The sequence below is a fragment of the Lynx canadensis genome, chromosome B4 (genome assembly GCF_007474595.2).
Source record: "Lynx canadensis isolate LIC74 chromosome B4, mLynCan4.pri.v2, whole genome shotgun sequence".
In the NCBI taxonomy this organism is placed as follows: Eukaryota; Metazoa; Chordata; class Mammalia; order Carnivora; family Felidae; genus Lynx; species Lynx canadensis.
The window spans coordinates 21481016-21497283 of record NC_044309.1 but is presented as its reverse complement, the minus strand read 5'-3'; the positions used below and the strand labels follow the sequence as shown (position 1 = coordinate 21497283).

General features: G+C 40.5%; 1 protein-coding gene across 1 annotated transcript in view; it reads left to right on the top strand.

The window, feature by feature from the left end:
• CB4H10orf67 (chromosome B4 C10orf67 homolog) overlaps positions 1–15221 on the top strand; it is a 161602-nt gene extending 146381 nt beyond the window's left edge. Inside the window, exon 17 of the mRNA XM_030322833.1 lies at positions 14692–15221. Within this exon, the coding sequence (XP_030178693.1) occupies positions 14692–14783 (92 nt within the window). The 3' untranslated portion in view covers positions 14784–15221. The remainder of the gene's footprint in view (positions 1–14691) is intronic.
• The last annotated feature ends 1047 nt before the right edge of the window (positions 15222–16268 follow it).

Here is a 16268-nt window from a genome sequence, read left to right as displayed (position 1 = left end):
TTTAAAGAATAGTGGAACAATTGTAATATATTTGAAATCATTCAAAAATCTTTCTTTTCACCCTTTGAAGCTCTGGACTCGAAAAGTATTTTTTTTCTAAATGTGTTTTCCACCAACTTGTAAAGATACATGTTCGTTGAGAGTGGAGTTCAGTGACTCCTGTTTTTGTTGTAAACACAAAAATAACTTTACAAATCACGTAAGAAGTTGGAACTTACGTAAAAAAAATGAAAAGCAAAAGAAATTTCAGACATAATGTTAGCATTATTTTATATATTGCTTCTAGAGTGTAACTATAATTAATATAATTTAGTAAGGTTTTCAAATTCATGTTCAAATGCATATTTTGTAATATTACTACATACACTACATATATGCATAATCAATATATAACATCATTTACCATGTAATTGATAGCCATTGTGGCTATTAAAAAATGTTAGAAGAAGGAATTAATCCATCAATACGAGTTAATACCAGGACCAAGCTGATTTACTAAACATAATATGTTAAGGGGTCTGTAAACGTTAATGGAAACTTCTCTACTATTTCCCTATTGTCACCAATTACCTATTATTCAAATGGTCTGTTTCCAAGTTATATATGTGATCCTTACCTTTAAGATTTGGGCTGATTCTCAATGACCTTTCCTTAGGAATGTTGCTTGCTCTTCATACCTATATTCTAGAGATATGTTCTACTCAAGGTCTGGGATTTAGGAGATTAGATGATAATTAAAACCTGGACGATCAGCAGTGTGTCTCTTAAAACACCTTCCCAAATACCATGAATTCTCAGTAGCATAGAAAAGAGTCAAGATGACCAGTTGGATTAGAGAACTAATCACAAAAATCAGAGGTTGTCTGTGTTACTGAGGCTCTGCCCATGGGTTAGAGGGAGATTGAAAAATGTGAAAAAGGAAAATGAAAGGTAATCCATCCTTTGAAAATACAGTGTTAATCTTTGAAATGAGTAAGCCGGCAAGTTACTTTGAATTTATAAGATCATAAAACTTTGAGTTAGAATGGAGTAGAAAAGAGGGTGAAGACTAATACGTATTCTGAAAGTACTTTATTAATTTGGCATCAGGACTGTCTTGTGTTAATTTAGTCTGGTGATGCTTTTAAGTATATGTGGGCAATGTTTCATTTAACAAATGCCACTACACACGTTCGTAATTGTGCCCCAAACTGATAGGTAGAGCTCTCCAAAGTATAAAGCGTGAGACAGGAACGCTTTCTGGTGCGCACTGTTAGTCACGCGTTGGACCACGAGTTGGAATTCAGCAGCCTCCCTGGATCTCGTGAACATTATTTTATCCCACACCTTAGCTGCCTGCCTGTTAGTTACGAGGCCTTATAAACCATATAAGCCTCTGTGGTGGGAACGAAGTATTGAGAGAGGGTTTAATTAGTGCAGAGACAGTGGGGATTAATTTTTAAATTTAGGAGTGGTTCTGTTACAGAAGTGACAAAATGTTACAAGATATTGTGTATAGATTCATGCAAATTTGTGGGCATATCAAGTACACCCTTAAGTGGGCTTGAAATGATATCTTGGTGTGCAATAGATATTGTATGAGTATTACTTTCAACTGGAGGGACCCCAAGTATGGAAACTGAGGAAACTGAACTCTGTTGATTCTAATAGCTTGTCTGAAAGTCTCTTAGCGTGTCTGTTTAGACAATCACATCTATAATTTTGAAAACTTGTGTTTTCCGATCTTCATATAGCGATTACTTTTTCTTTCCTTTTTTCTTTTTATATTTTTAACTTTTTAAAATGTTTATTTATTTTGAGAGAGAGAGAGTGAGCGCGAGTGGGGGAGGGAGAGGGGCAGAGAGCACGAATCCCAAGCAGGCTCCAAGCTGTCAGCACAGAGCCCTACATGGAGTTCGAACTCATGAACCCTGAGATCATGACCTGAGCGGAAACCAAGACTCAGACACTTCACCGACCGAGCCACCCAGGCGCCCCTGTTTTTTCTTTTTCGTATTGCACTGGCTAGGATTGTCACTATGATGCTGAACAGAGAAGTCAGGGACACCCTTCTCTTGTTTCTCTCTTAATAGGACACATTTTGAAGTGTCACTATTGCAATATATTACAAGAATTAATTATATTCTCTATGCTGTACTTTCTATCTCTGTGACTTATTCCTTCCGTAACTGGAAGCCTGGACCTCCCCACTCCCCTTCACCCATTCTGCCCATTTCCCCACCTCCTTTGCCTCTGGCAGCCATCACTTTGTTCTCTGTCTTTATAGGTCTGATTCTGCTTTTATTTCATTTTTTTCCTTTATTTTGGTTTTCAGACTCCACATGTAAGTGAAATCGTTTTGTCTTCCTCTGTCTGCCTTGTTTCACTCAGCATAATGCCCTCTAGGTCCATCCATGTCGGCACAAATGTCAAGATCTCATCTTTTTTGATGGCCGCGTGATATTTATCATATATACCATATATATACATATATATGCATAAACATATACATATGTATATTCATTATATATACCATATGTGTATATGTATATGTAAATATATGGCATATATATATTCATTATGCATACCATATACGTATATGTACATGTAAATATATGGTGTATATATGTGGATATATGGTATGGGTGCCCGGGTGGCTCAGTCAATTGAGCGTCTGACTTCAGCACAGGTCACGATCTCACGGTTTGTGAGCTCAAGCCCCACCTCGGGCTCGCTGCTGTCGGACTGTCAGTGCAGAGCCCGCTTCAGATCCTCTGTCCCCCTCTCTCTGCCCCTCCCCCACTTGTTCTCTCTCTCTTAAAAAATAAATAAAAACATTAAAAATATACATGTGTATATTTATATAAATAACATCTCCCTTACCCACTTAACATACCTATCAATGGACACATGGGTTGCTTCCATATCTTGGCTATTATAAATAATGTTGCAGTAAACATAGGGGTGCCTAGATCTTTTTGAATTAGTGTTTTTATTTTCTTTGGTAAATACCCAGGAGTGGGATTACTGGATCATATGGTATTTCTATTTTTAATATTTTGAGGAACCTCCGTACTGTTTTCCACAGCGGCTTCCCCAACAATTTCCACTAACCGTGCACAAGGTTTCTTTCTCTCCACATCCTCACCCACACTTGTTATTTCTAGTCATTTTGATTTTAGCCACTCACATGTGTCTCACTGCTGTTTTGACTTGCATTTCCCTGATGATTAGTGACGTTGAGCATATTTTCATGTGCCAGTTGGCCATGTATATGCCTTCTATGGAAAAATGTGTATTCAGGTCCTCTGCCCATTTTTGATCAGATTATTTGGTTTTTTTTAGCATTGAATTGTGTAAGTTCTTTATGTATTTTGGATATGAACCCCTTGTCAGATGTATCATTTGCAAATATCTTCTCCCAGTCAGTAGGTTGCCTTTGTTTTCGTTGGTTTCCTTCACTGTTGCGTTTTATTTTGGAGTAGTCCCAGTAGTTTATTTTTGCTTTTGTTTCCCTTGCCTCAGGAGACATATCTGGAAAAATGTTGCCATGGTCAATGTCAAAAAAATTACAAGCTCTATTTCTTTTCTTTTCATGTATATATTTATGTATATTTATATGGTTTTTGTGTATTTTGTTCTGGCCTATTTTGTATCATAATTTTTTTAATGGACACTATCAATTATTTCTGTGATACACATATTTCAAAGTTTTTGTCGGACTATGTTATCAACTAAAATTTATCTGGAGTGAATTCATGTTCTCACAGCTTATCTTGCTATTGTCTTTACAAGCATTCTATTCTTTTATTTATTTTGGAACTTTGGTTTTCAGGCTCATTTCCTTCTTCCTTCCTCCCTCCCTCTGTCTTTCTCTCTTTTCTTTTGTTTTTCTCTTCTCTTTTCTTTTCTTTTCTTAATTTTCTTTTCCTTTCTTTCTCTCCCCACCTGAATACAGCTCTGTGCCTGCTTCCACTATGCTAGTCTCACTCCTAGTCCAAAACCAGTTCTCCTAAGTTTGGGGGTTGCCTGTGCCACTGTGACATTAGGGTCTTGAAGCCTCCAAGCCATCAGGTGGCTTGGTTCAGTTCCTCTGTGTGAAGTAGTTTTTGCCTTTGAGCCTCCCTAGGCCCAGAGCTTTCTATAAAGCCATAGCCCCAGATTAGAAACTATTTTTCTGGGTTTTTCTTTTTTTTCCTCCCACAGTATCCTTTCATTGAAGCTACTGCCTTTGAGGAGTGAGTTTCTTCTTTTACCCAACATGGAGCACATTTAGCCTTTTTGACCATACGGGAGCTCTGAGGCGTCTGAGTGGCTCAGTCGGTTAAGCATCTAACTCTTGATTTCCACTCAGGCCATGATCTCACAGTTCGTGCTTTTGAGCCCCACGTTGGGCTCCATACTGACAGTGCGGAACCTGCTTAGGATTCTCTCTCTCTCTACCCTCCCCTGCTCATGTTTTCTCTCTCTCTCTCAAAATAAATGAATAAGCTTTAAAAAAAAAAAAAAAAAAAAGGAGCTCTATTCCCGGCTGTCATGAAATCCTGCAGCCAGAGCCCATAGGCCTGTGGTTTCAGCCCCTGTGTCAATTTCCTAGGGCTGCTGTAACAAAGTACAGCAAACTGGGTGATTTAAACTACACAAATGTTATTATCTCACAGTTCTGGATGATAGAAGTTTGAAATCAAGGTGTTAGCAGGGGGGGTGTCTTCTGACAGCTGTGAGGGAGGCGAGGGAGAACCTGTTCCATGCTTCTCTCCGAGCTTCCGGTAACCTCGAGTGTTCCTCGGCTTGTCAATGGCATTTCCCCTATGTCTTCACATTGCCTCCCCTCTGGGTGTGTCTGTATCTGTGTCCAAATTTCTCCTTTTCATAAAGACACAGACATATTGCATTAGGGCCCACCCTGAAGACCTCATCTTAACTTGATCGTCTACATGACCTTATTTCCAATTACGTTCACACTCACAGGTACTAGGACTTCACCATCTTTCAGGGAGACACAATTCGATCCATAACAACCTGGTTCATTGCTTTACATGTCTTATGTTTATCTTATCTTGCCCATTATGTCTTTCTGGTCTCTCTTTTGAAATTCTATTTATCATGGAGCATAGGGTATACTAGATCGTAGACTCACTGTATACCATTGTACTTCCTTCTCCCTTCACCAAAAAAAGTCCTTAATGTTCAAACATTTTTTCTTTGTGTTTTCTTTGTGTTTCTGAACCAAAGACTTTTCAGCTTTAACTTATGCTGTTCTAAGAACATTTTGTCTTGTAAATTTATGGCCACAATTATCATTGTCTCATACACCAAAAGTGTGCATTAAGATATTTATGAATATAAAAGGAATATATAAATATATATTATATATATTATATTTGTAAATATATTTAAAAAGAATACCTTTTTAAATTTTTTAATGTTTATTTATTCTTGAAGGGGGGGGCAGGGAGGGGCAGAGAGAGGGAGGGAGACACAGAAACTGAAGCAGGTTCCAGGCTCTGAGCTGTCAGCACAAAGCCCAATGCAGGGCTCGAACTCACCACCATGAGCTCATGACCTGAGTGGAAATCAAGACTCAGATACTTAACCAACTGAACCACTCATGTGCCCCTGGTTTATTTCTTAAATTCCATATATGAGGGGTGCCTGACTGGTTCAGGAGGTATATAGCATGCGACTCTAACTCAGGGTCATGAGTTCAGGCCCCACATTGGGCATGGAGCTTACATTTTAAAAAAAGACAAGAAAAAATTCCACATATGAGTGAAATCATATGATATTTGTTTTTCTCTGACTGACTTATTTCACTTAGCTTTATACTCTCTAGCTCCATCCATGTTATTGCAAATGGCAAGGTTTCAATTTCATTCTTTTTATGGCTGAGTAGTATTCTACTGTATGTATATATATCTATATATATATACACACACACACACGTATATAATACATATAATATAATATATAATATATATAATATAACACATATAATACATATATGTATACATGTATATATACATGTATACACGTATGTAAATATATACATACATGCTGTATACATACATGTATATACGTGTGTGTATATACATACGTGTATGTGTATATATATAGAGAGAGAGATGAATAGATACAGGTATGTGTATATACATACCTGTATGTATATATATAGAGAGAGAGAGAGATGTGATATCACATCTTCTTTATCTATTCATCTGTCAGTAGACTGTTTGACTATTGCAAATAATGCTGCAATAAACATAAGGGTGCATGTATCCCTTCGAATTAGTGTTTTTGTATTTTGGAGGTAAATACCCAGTAGTGCAATTACTGTAGTTCTATTTTTAAATTTTTGAGGAACCTCCACACTGTTTTCCACAGTGGCTGCACCAGTTTGCATTCCCACCAACAGTGCAAGAGGGTTCCCCTTTCTTCACATCTTTGCCTGACCTGTTGTTTCCTGTGTTGTTGATTTCAGCCATTCTGACAGGTGTAAGGCTCATTGTAGTTTTGATTTGTATTTCCCTGATGATCAGTGATGTTGAGCATCTTTTCATGTGTCTGTTGGCCATCCGTAGGTCTTCCTTGGAGAAATGTCTGTTCATGTCTTCTGCCCATTTTTTAATTGGGTTATTTTTTAGATGTTGAGTTGTATCAGTTCTTTATATATTTTGGATACTAACCCTTTATCAGATATATCATTTGCAAATATCTTCTCCCATTCCGTAGTTTGCCTTTAAGTTTTGTTGATTATTTCTTTTGCTGGGCAGAGACTTATTTTGATGTAGTCCTAATAGTTTATTTTTGCTTTTGTTTCCCTTGCCTCCGGAAACATATCTAGAAAAGTGTCACTATGGCCAATGTCAGAGAAATTGCTGCCTGTGCTCTCTTCTGGGATTTTTTATGGCTTCAGGTCTCACATTTAGGTCTTTAATCCATTTTGAGTTTCTTTTTGTGAATGATGAAAGAGAGCATGGTCCGGTTTCATTCTTTTGCATGTGGTTGTCCAGTTTTCCCAATACTATTTGCTGAAGAGACTGCTTTTTTCCCATTGAATATTCTTTCTTGCTTTGTCAAAGATTAATTGACTATATAGTTGTGGGTTTCCTGAGTTTTCTGTTCTATTCCATTGATCTGTGTCTATTTTTATGCTAGTACCATACTGTTTTGGTTACTCTCACTTTGTAATATAACTTGAAATCTGGAACCGTAATACTTCCAGTTTTTTTTCTCAAGATTGCTTTAAGGTCTTTCGTGGTCCCATATTAATGGAATGTGTTTCCATTTCTTTGTGTTGCCTTCAATGTCTTTTATCAGTGTTTTACAGTTTTCGGAGTACTGGTCTTTCACTTCTCTGGTTCAGTTTATTCTTAGGTATATTACTATTGTTGGTGCAATTGTAAATGGGATAGTTTTCTTAAATTCACTTTCTGCTGCTTCATTATTAGTTATAGGAATGCAGCAGGTTTCTGTACATTGATTTTGTCTCCTGAAACTTTACTGAATTCATTTATCAGTTCTAGTAGCATCTTTGGTGGAGTCTTTAGAGTTTTCTATGTATAGTATCAAATCATCTGTAATTAGTGAGAATTTTAGTTCTTGCTTATCAGTTTGGATGCCTTCTATTTCTTTATGTTTTCTAATGAAACCCTTAAAAACTCTCTGTTGCATCTTTTTTTTTTTTCCAACGTTTATTTATTTTTGGGACAGAGAGAGACAGAGCATGAACGGGGGAGGGGCAGAGAGAGAGGGAGACACAGAATCGGAAACAGCCTCCAGGCTCTGAGCCATCAGCCCAGAGCCTGACGTGGGGCTCGAACTCCCGGACCGCGAGATCGTGACCTGGCTGAAGTCGGACGCCCAACCGACTGCGCCACCCAGGCGCCCCTGTTGCATCTTAGTAAAAGTCATTTTTGTTGATATTCTGCCTATGAAATAGGCAATGAGTTACCTTTTCCAGACAAGAATGCATTATGGGTTGAACTATGTCCTCTGCTCCGAAAAGATGTTGAAACCCTCACCCACAATTCCTGCGAATGTGACCTTACTTGTAAAATAGGGTCTTTGCGGATGTAATCAAGTTAAGATGAGGTCATTAGGTCATTAATTCATTATGACTTGTGTCCTAAGAAGAGGGAAATTTTGACACAGACACACAGGGAGAATGCCTTGTGGTGACAGAAACAGAGAATGGAGTGATGTAGCTGAAATCCAGAGAACATCAAAGGAGGATGGCTGCCACCAGAATTTAGGGAGAAGAAGGGAAGATTCTCCTCAGAGTCAGAGAGGGAGCATGGTCTCACCAACACCACGATTTTGGACTTTCAGCCTGCAGAACTCATGTGAGGGAATTAATATCTTTAAGCCATCCACTTTATGTTACTTGGTTCCAGCAGCCTTAGGAAGCTAATACTTAAGGCAATTGAATAACTTCCATGACGTCCACATTAACTAGAGGGACAGCCACTGTCCCAAATGAGTTCAGTGACTTTATGTTTCCACTTTGCGTTACATGTTCTGCCGTTAATTTTCACCATAAAGGAGACATTTCCCCTTGATTGATTAGAAACTTAACTTCTTCCAAGCTTCAAAACACATTCTAGCATTAAGGAATCAAATGTGATAAGCCTTGCGTATAAATTGTGTATAGATTTGCCTGTCACTTTCCTGGCAGTCAGTAAGTGATCAACAAATGTGTAATAAAACTGAATCTGAAGTTCATTCCACTGAGACTTCTACTGTTATCAACTTAGGTTGCTAATGCACAAAGTCCCTACTTGTCCTCAGACTAAAGGGTATCACCGAGGTCCCTGTGCCCTCTTCCTATAAACATGTCCATGCCTCCTTTTCTTACTCATTCCTTCCCTTCCTCTTCAAGCAAGTGCCTCTGGTCCTCCTACCTTAAATGTTAGCCCTCCGGAGAGCAATCAGAGCCTGCTTTCTCTCCTTCCTTCCCCTTCTCCAGGTTACTCTACTTGCCTTCTGGCTTTACATCTCACAGACACAGCTCTCACCTAGGTCATCGGAATCCTTCAGATGCGAAACTCGTTTCCAGTTCTCTCACTTGACTGCACGCCAGCGTGTTACTAATGAGCCTCCCTTAATTCTTAAGATGCTCTCCTTTTGACTTCCAAGTCACCAACCTGTTCTAATTCTCCTCCTACTTCCCGGAGCTCCCTTCTCTGTTTCTCCTGGTTACTCAACTCTGCCGGTGCTTTGAGTATTAAAGTGCCGGAGTCACTAAAGATTTTAATTTTCGGGTCGCTGTTACACACTTTGTTTGCCCCTGCTTAATCGGTCAATAAAAATCGATGGCTTTCAGGATAAAATCAAGTTTTTCAGTTTAGCATGTAAGACCTTTCATAAGAGCTCCCTTTCCCCTACATGGGCTCTCTAATCTAGTCGTAACAAATGACTTACTGTTCCCTGCTATTCCATGCTGTTCCATGCTTCTGTGCCTTTATACGTGCCTTCACCTAGGTGACAGGTCTTGCGCCTGGTCTTGCTGCACTCACTCGTCTTCTGTGGTTAGCTGGCCATCTGCTGGGGTGACAGGGTGACTGGATCTTGTATTTCTTATCACTGAGCAGGCACACTGAGTCTTGTGATCAGATGCGCTCAGGGTTCTTAAAAGCAGCAAAAGAAAACAAGCTCCAATGCACAGGGACCGTTCAAGTCTCTGGTGGCACCGCCTTTGCTCCTGGCCCATTGGGCAAAGCCAGTCTGACGACCAAGGCCAGATTCTATGTTGGAGGAGCTGCAAAGGCCATGGATGCCAAGGGAGCCACCCTACTTACCTTTACTGGGTTTCACCTTCTCTTTGTTACTCCATTCGTCCATCCATTGGACAGGTGTTATGATCACCTACTAGAAGTTAGGCTCTGAGGATGCGGGGTCTTCTTAGTGCTTGGAATTTATATTCTTTTTCTTAAAGTTTACTTATTTATTTTGAGAGAGAGAGAGCACGCGCGTGTGTACAAGTGGGGAGGGGCAGAGAGAAGGAGAGACAGAATCCCAAGCAGGCTCCGCACCATCAGCACAGAGCCCTATGTGGGGCTCAAGCCCACGAACTGTGAGATCATGACCTGAGCCGGGATCAAGAGTCAGACGTTTAACCATCTGACTAGTCCACTCAATACCAGTAATACCAGGATTTAAGGTGGTGCAGTGAGGTGGGGTGGGCCTGAGAAGGCCTCTCCACTTCCCCATTTCTGCAGAAATTGCCACCTCGTTACTCAGAATGACCTACTTATGGCCTCCTCCCCCCAAATAGGGAGGGGGAATTGGAGGAAAGTGGTCAAAAGACACAAATTCCAGTTTTGAGATAACCAAAACTGGGGATGTATATAGATCTTAAAAGTCCTCGTCACAAGGAGAAAAACGTTTTGTTTCTCTTCTTTTTCAAAATATCTGTATGCGATGACAGCCGTTAGCTAAATTTACTGTGGGACTCATTTCACACTGTACGTTAAGTCAGGTCCTCGTGCTGTACGTGTGAAACTTACACAGGGCTGTATGTCAATTATAGCCCAATAATGCTGGGGTGGGGGGGAGGATAATCAAAAGCCAAAATAGAGAAACAAAATATAAAATGTTTATAGTGTGTCTGTTTCAAAAATAATCACAGAAAAATTACTGAATTTCCTTGGTAACCGATAAATTTAAGCATGATTGTGTGAAAACAGCATTTCCACTAAATACCCAAACTTCAGAGGTGAGCGAGAGAAAAAGGCACAGTTTAATCCTGAGGCCCCAAGCTGTTCGCCTGTTGATAGGAATACATAGCTGTTTGTAACCTCAAATTCATACTTGTGCAAATTACATAGACCAGAAGTCCCAATGCAAATCGCTTTAAAAATAGTGATCTAAAGCTTCCATATGAAGTATATTTATTTTTCTCTAGGATTAGGACAGATTGCGTTGGCAGCCTAGTCTTTCATAAAGAGGGGGGTGGGGAACAGAGTTGGGCCTTCATTTTCTCACAAAAGGCACAATGGGAAGCGCATCTGTGAACATTGCATAATTTGTTATGTTCTACAAAGAGGTGGGTTTTTGTTATACACATACCAAAGCTATTTGGTACTGTTTCACCAATGATCTCTATTCAGGTCCAGAAAAGAAACTGGCCTCCGCAGAGTGAAAGGAGAGTAAATTTTTCTTTAAAAATTAGATACAGATTATCACTTCCAAATGCAGGAGGGAATTTTACAAGTGACGGTGCACTGATTAGCTTTCCAATGGACATCCAGTCCTTTATGAAACACATACTAGCAGTGGTCAACTGTGACCAATGTGGTTTATTACTCTCCAGAAGAGCTGAACTGAGATTACCCATCTAATCTAATTGAGAAATGTTGGGTGAACTTGAACTCTTTCATGGACATGAATGACCAGAGAATTTATTTGATAAGACATTAAAAGCTGAATATGGTAACTATCTCTTTGATGGTTTGATACAGTCATTCCCTTAGTTCATTTGCATGCCTTTCATATTTTTTCGTTAGTACTCTGCTGGTGATTACATGAGCAGTCTAAACGAAAAAGGAAAAAAAAAAAAGTTTCCGTACAACATCCTTATGGAAACATTAGAAACCTTACCTTTATCAGTAAACACTCCCGGCAGTCTTGAGTTGGTTCACACTTTAGAAAGTGAGTCCAGCTTTCAAGAACAGTAATTACATTGGGGAAAATTTAATAAATCCACTGTTTTCTCGGGTGACAGTCCCTAAATTATTTTTCAATTTCGTCCTCTGATTTTACTAATTAACATTTTAAAAAGACATCAGGAAGTTGACGTATTATTTACCAGCCTCCTTTGCATTTTGTTGTAAACTGGGCAGTGCGAGCTATTATTGGTGGCACCTCGGTGCAACATTTATGGTAAGTTTGCCAACAGTATGGCATACAGGTGGCATCAGATAATAAAGTAATAAAGTGCTTGCTCTTCATACACCGGCTGACTTCAGGATAAATGCTGTTGTATTCCCAATGGCTGTCACCATATAATTTGGATATATGCATCTCCTTCTTCTTCTATTTAAATATTATACTTTAAAAACAACTCCTACAAACGCAAAGATAGAAGCTCGAGGTACAAATGACAAAATCGCGCGTCACGTTACTGGTGACTCTTTAAGTAAAATTTTTCATTGCCACTTTGTCCTTAAAATAAAAAGGCCTTTTGGTCGTGCCCATACAAGCATAATAAATTGTATATGTTTGTGATACTGAATGACTCTTGCCCATATGCTGCACCGCAAAGCTACATGAATGAGGCATTTACCAAATCAGGCCCACCACATTAAACAGAAAAACAATCTTTATTCATGGTAACTTATCAGTTTCAATTAATCAACCTTAACAATGGAAATTCTGATGTGTTCAAGCAACTTGAAAGCAATGGGTCATCTCCAGGGCAGCCATGTTGTGTCTTTGTGCCTAACGTTTCAAACAAAGCAACATCTCCAATAAATAGACATACGTATACATACATACATGTGCACGTATATACATCCCGATGCGTGACCACAGCTATGCCGCGTTCTGCCAGTAAACGAGCATGTTTACTGCCTGTGATTTTTATCACGGTAAGTGTAATTGTTTTCCTTCAGAGTATTACTTTTTTGAGCTCTGCAAGTTTAAACAAAAGGAAAGAAATTTCCATTGGATGACCATCCTTTCAGTTTCTGTGCTGCTATGTGAATAGCATTGTGCAAACCATTCCAATGGTTTTGAAAAGGGGTAACCATTGGTTTGATTTGGTTACACGGTTTAGCAAAGAGCTCCCTCCCACTGCCTTAGGGTCTGTGAAAGGTCTGTGACCTGTTTAGAACTGCCAAGTGAAATGTCATGTCGCCCCTCCCAAATGGGAGTATCTGCATTCATTTGATCAGTATAAAAAATGATTGGGGATGGCGAGATCAGTGCTTTTGAATTGCAATTTATAGCAGTTTACAAAAATGCACATTGTTGGAAAAGAAAACATGGAAGTGTTTCTTTCTAAATTGCATTACCTGTGAAATGTCATTAGTCTTTTAAGGATATTTACATCCTTTTTTTATTATTAGTTAGGAGACTTATTTCAGCTACAGAAAATCAGAATTTTATCACATTAGGATTTTTAAACTTGTGTTTTGGTTTTGATAGCAGAATTTAGAGAAAACGTTTCTGAGTTCTTAGGATAAACATAATTTGTTGTCGTTTCCCTTTATTAACTCTCCAAGATAGTCTGCTGATCAGTTGCATTAGCGGAAGACTCCCAATGATCTTTCTCAGATTACAGAGGAGATCCATTTGTTGGCAAATGCCTTGTCTGCTGATTTGTAATAGTGAGTCCGAAATCATGGGCATACTAACTCTGCCAGGTTTCTGTTACTCCTTCAACAGCATGCTATGTAAATTTCTTTGTGAGAGGAAATTACGGTAGCCCCAGATTCATCTACATGTATGCACCGCTTCATAAAAGGAAATGTTATTTATTTTCATTAAATACGCGAATGTTAACCGAAACGTGAAGGTAGGCTGTTCAAGTTCACAAAGGCTTAATGCAGCCACCTGGGTCTCTGGGTTGCAGAAAACAGCATCTTTTATACGATGTCTAGGAATCAGCACCTTTTCTACGATGCCCATCTCTTTGCCTAGGCAAGTGGGTGGAACTGGGTGTTATTTTGAAGAATTCTTCCTTTAGGAAGAAAAGTTATCTTGGGAAAAGGGCCTCAGAACTTCCCTGGCTGATACTTGAGTAGAAAAAGAAAGGGCCTGCTTCAGAAAAGACTTGACCCAGATAGACTCCCTAGCAGTCCACTTTGAACCTCCCCACCATTGAAAGGCGAGGTTGTCACGTTTTTATCTTTGTTCATGTTAAGCCTTGGAATGACAGCCTGTCTCTGTGTTCCCCTCTCCCACTGCCCCGGCTGTAAGTGTCCACATTGACACCTACCGGTGACCGCAGGCTGCAATTCTTTGTTGCCTTGTCCACGCTCCTGGCTTTCACTGGGATTAGCTCAGGGCCTTTGTTCCCCTTCAAAGCTGGAACATCGCATCCCATGTTGTGGCTTTCCTGTCTCAGACCCCCAACGCTTTCCTCACAATTTACACACCAGGTAAATGTCCCTCCCTACAGAGCAGAGAGCCTAGCCTGAGTGGGGGGTGGGGGGGGGGTGGGAGGAACCTCCCCAGTCCCCAACTTCAGAACCCCTGCCAACTGGTTTTGTTTCCTTCTCATTCATAATTTTCTATTTCATATGGAGGAAAGACTGAAAATGCAAATGGAAGTTTAAATCTTCGTTGGATCCTTGGACCCAAACACAAGACAGCCTCTGCCTTTTTAAATTCTCTTACAACTGCTCCTAATTCTAGGAAGGTGACCCTCAGCAGAAGGTCATTTACTGGCCTTGGTCACAGGCTCCTAAGACCATTTCTATAGTATGAAGCAGCAGGAAAACTGTCTCAAAAAAAAACAAAACAAAAAAAAAAAAAAACTTGGCTGACAAGCTATTCTGAAGGCCAAGGAGGATCTGACTGCCCGACCTCCCCCACTGCCCACCCGTCCTACTTCCCTTCCAGGTTATTTGAAGGGGCTCCCAACTGGGGCCAGACAGGGAGGACCCACTAAAACTGAGGCAAAGAGCTCTGCGTGAGGAGCGGGAAGTGGTTTATATATAGCAAGTAAAACAAAATGCACGTATGTTCCTTTTCCCGTGTTTTTAGGGAGGGTGTCTGGAACCCTGGAAGAAGAGTCTTTGGAGAAGCCATTGATACTCCAGAACAACCCAGTGAATGATGTGGACGCTACTGAGTGAGGGGCAGGGCCCTGGGCTGCGCAGAGGGGGACCACAGAGAGGACCCTCTCCATCCTGGCGTAAGGCCTGCCTCCCTGGCCAAGAGATACTCCCTCCAAGGCGTTTCTAACAAAGCTGTTCCGTCTCCCCGATGATGTAGACTAACTCGAGGCCTGCCCTTGAAACGAAGAGAACGCGACGTCCACCTGGCTGTGCGCACCTTTCCAAACCCTCAAAGGCAGGTGCTCGCTCATGCTGGGTGAGAGGGACGCACGGACTTCGAGGGGCTGCCAAAGCCACTGGGGGCGCTTCCTGGGCTCAGCAAGATGCCCCAAAACCTTAGGGTGGGGAGGAACGGACTTCAATTAAAAAAAGTTTGAGGCACTAAGCTTTCACTCCCTCGCTCATCCATCCGGTCTCTCTGTAACACCACGTCAAACTGATTTGCTGCCTCCTCGCTTGCCGATGAATCCCCGTGAAGGCGAACCTTAACGCCTGGTCCAAGGGGATTTTAAATTTCCTCTAGGGAGATCCATTCTTCTCTTACATGGGCACTGGGCTGCCTGCCCTATCTTAAAAGCCATAAACAATTCTTTCGTAAGTGGGAAACTCATTGGAGTTTTGCCTCCTGGTAAGTATCAAGGCCAAGATTCACGTGTCTCTTTGCAGCATGTCAGGTATCATTTACGGAAAGTCCAGTTTGCTTTCTTCGGTGCGTAATGTTCAGCTTGGTCCTTTCCATTCCCCTAACTGCAAGCGGGGCCCTGTCTGTAGCCTAGTTTCAGAAATGCAGACTCTGAATTACACGTTTCTAAAGCTATGTATTAAGTCTCAAGAAATATATTTGTAGTAGCTGTCACATAAAGCTGATCTACTCTGCTGTAAATGAAGCTGGAGAGGCGATTTATTTGTGCGTAAAAGGCACAAGATTTAATTGGAGAGAGACGTGTTATTTTCAACGCAAGAACATGGGGTGGCATAGCGCCGGGGAGCATTATTCGAGCTTCATCTACTATGCACTATATGCCACCGTCTCCAAAGGAGTGTTGCCCTAGAAACTTGTTTTAAATCTGCTGCTATATATCAACACCTTGTTTTAGCAGTCCTTGGCTGAATTACAGTTACACAGTTTGGCGCTTCTTTCAAATTTCCTCCCATCAGTTTGGCTAAAGAAAGGAATTTTTCTCCTTTAGAAATGAATTGGCTTAATTAGTAAGTAGATTAATGGCAATTGCTGGTGAGTTGGTTTCCAGCAGAGTTTCACCAGAGAGGGTTAATCGGAGTCAGGTCTGGAATCTTTCCCAGAACTGGCTGCCAGCCATTTCCACCAACCAATCAACCCTACAAGAAACGGAGGAAATGAAATAGAATTTATATTCCCTGTACTACCATCCTGGGCAGAAATTCCTTGGAAGCAGCCTCCTAGGCTGGGTTGGGTTCAGTACAGGTGGTTTCATTTCAGAATTTTAACAGAAACCTTGAAAGGGTTTCACCTTCAAGATTTAT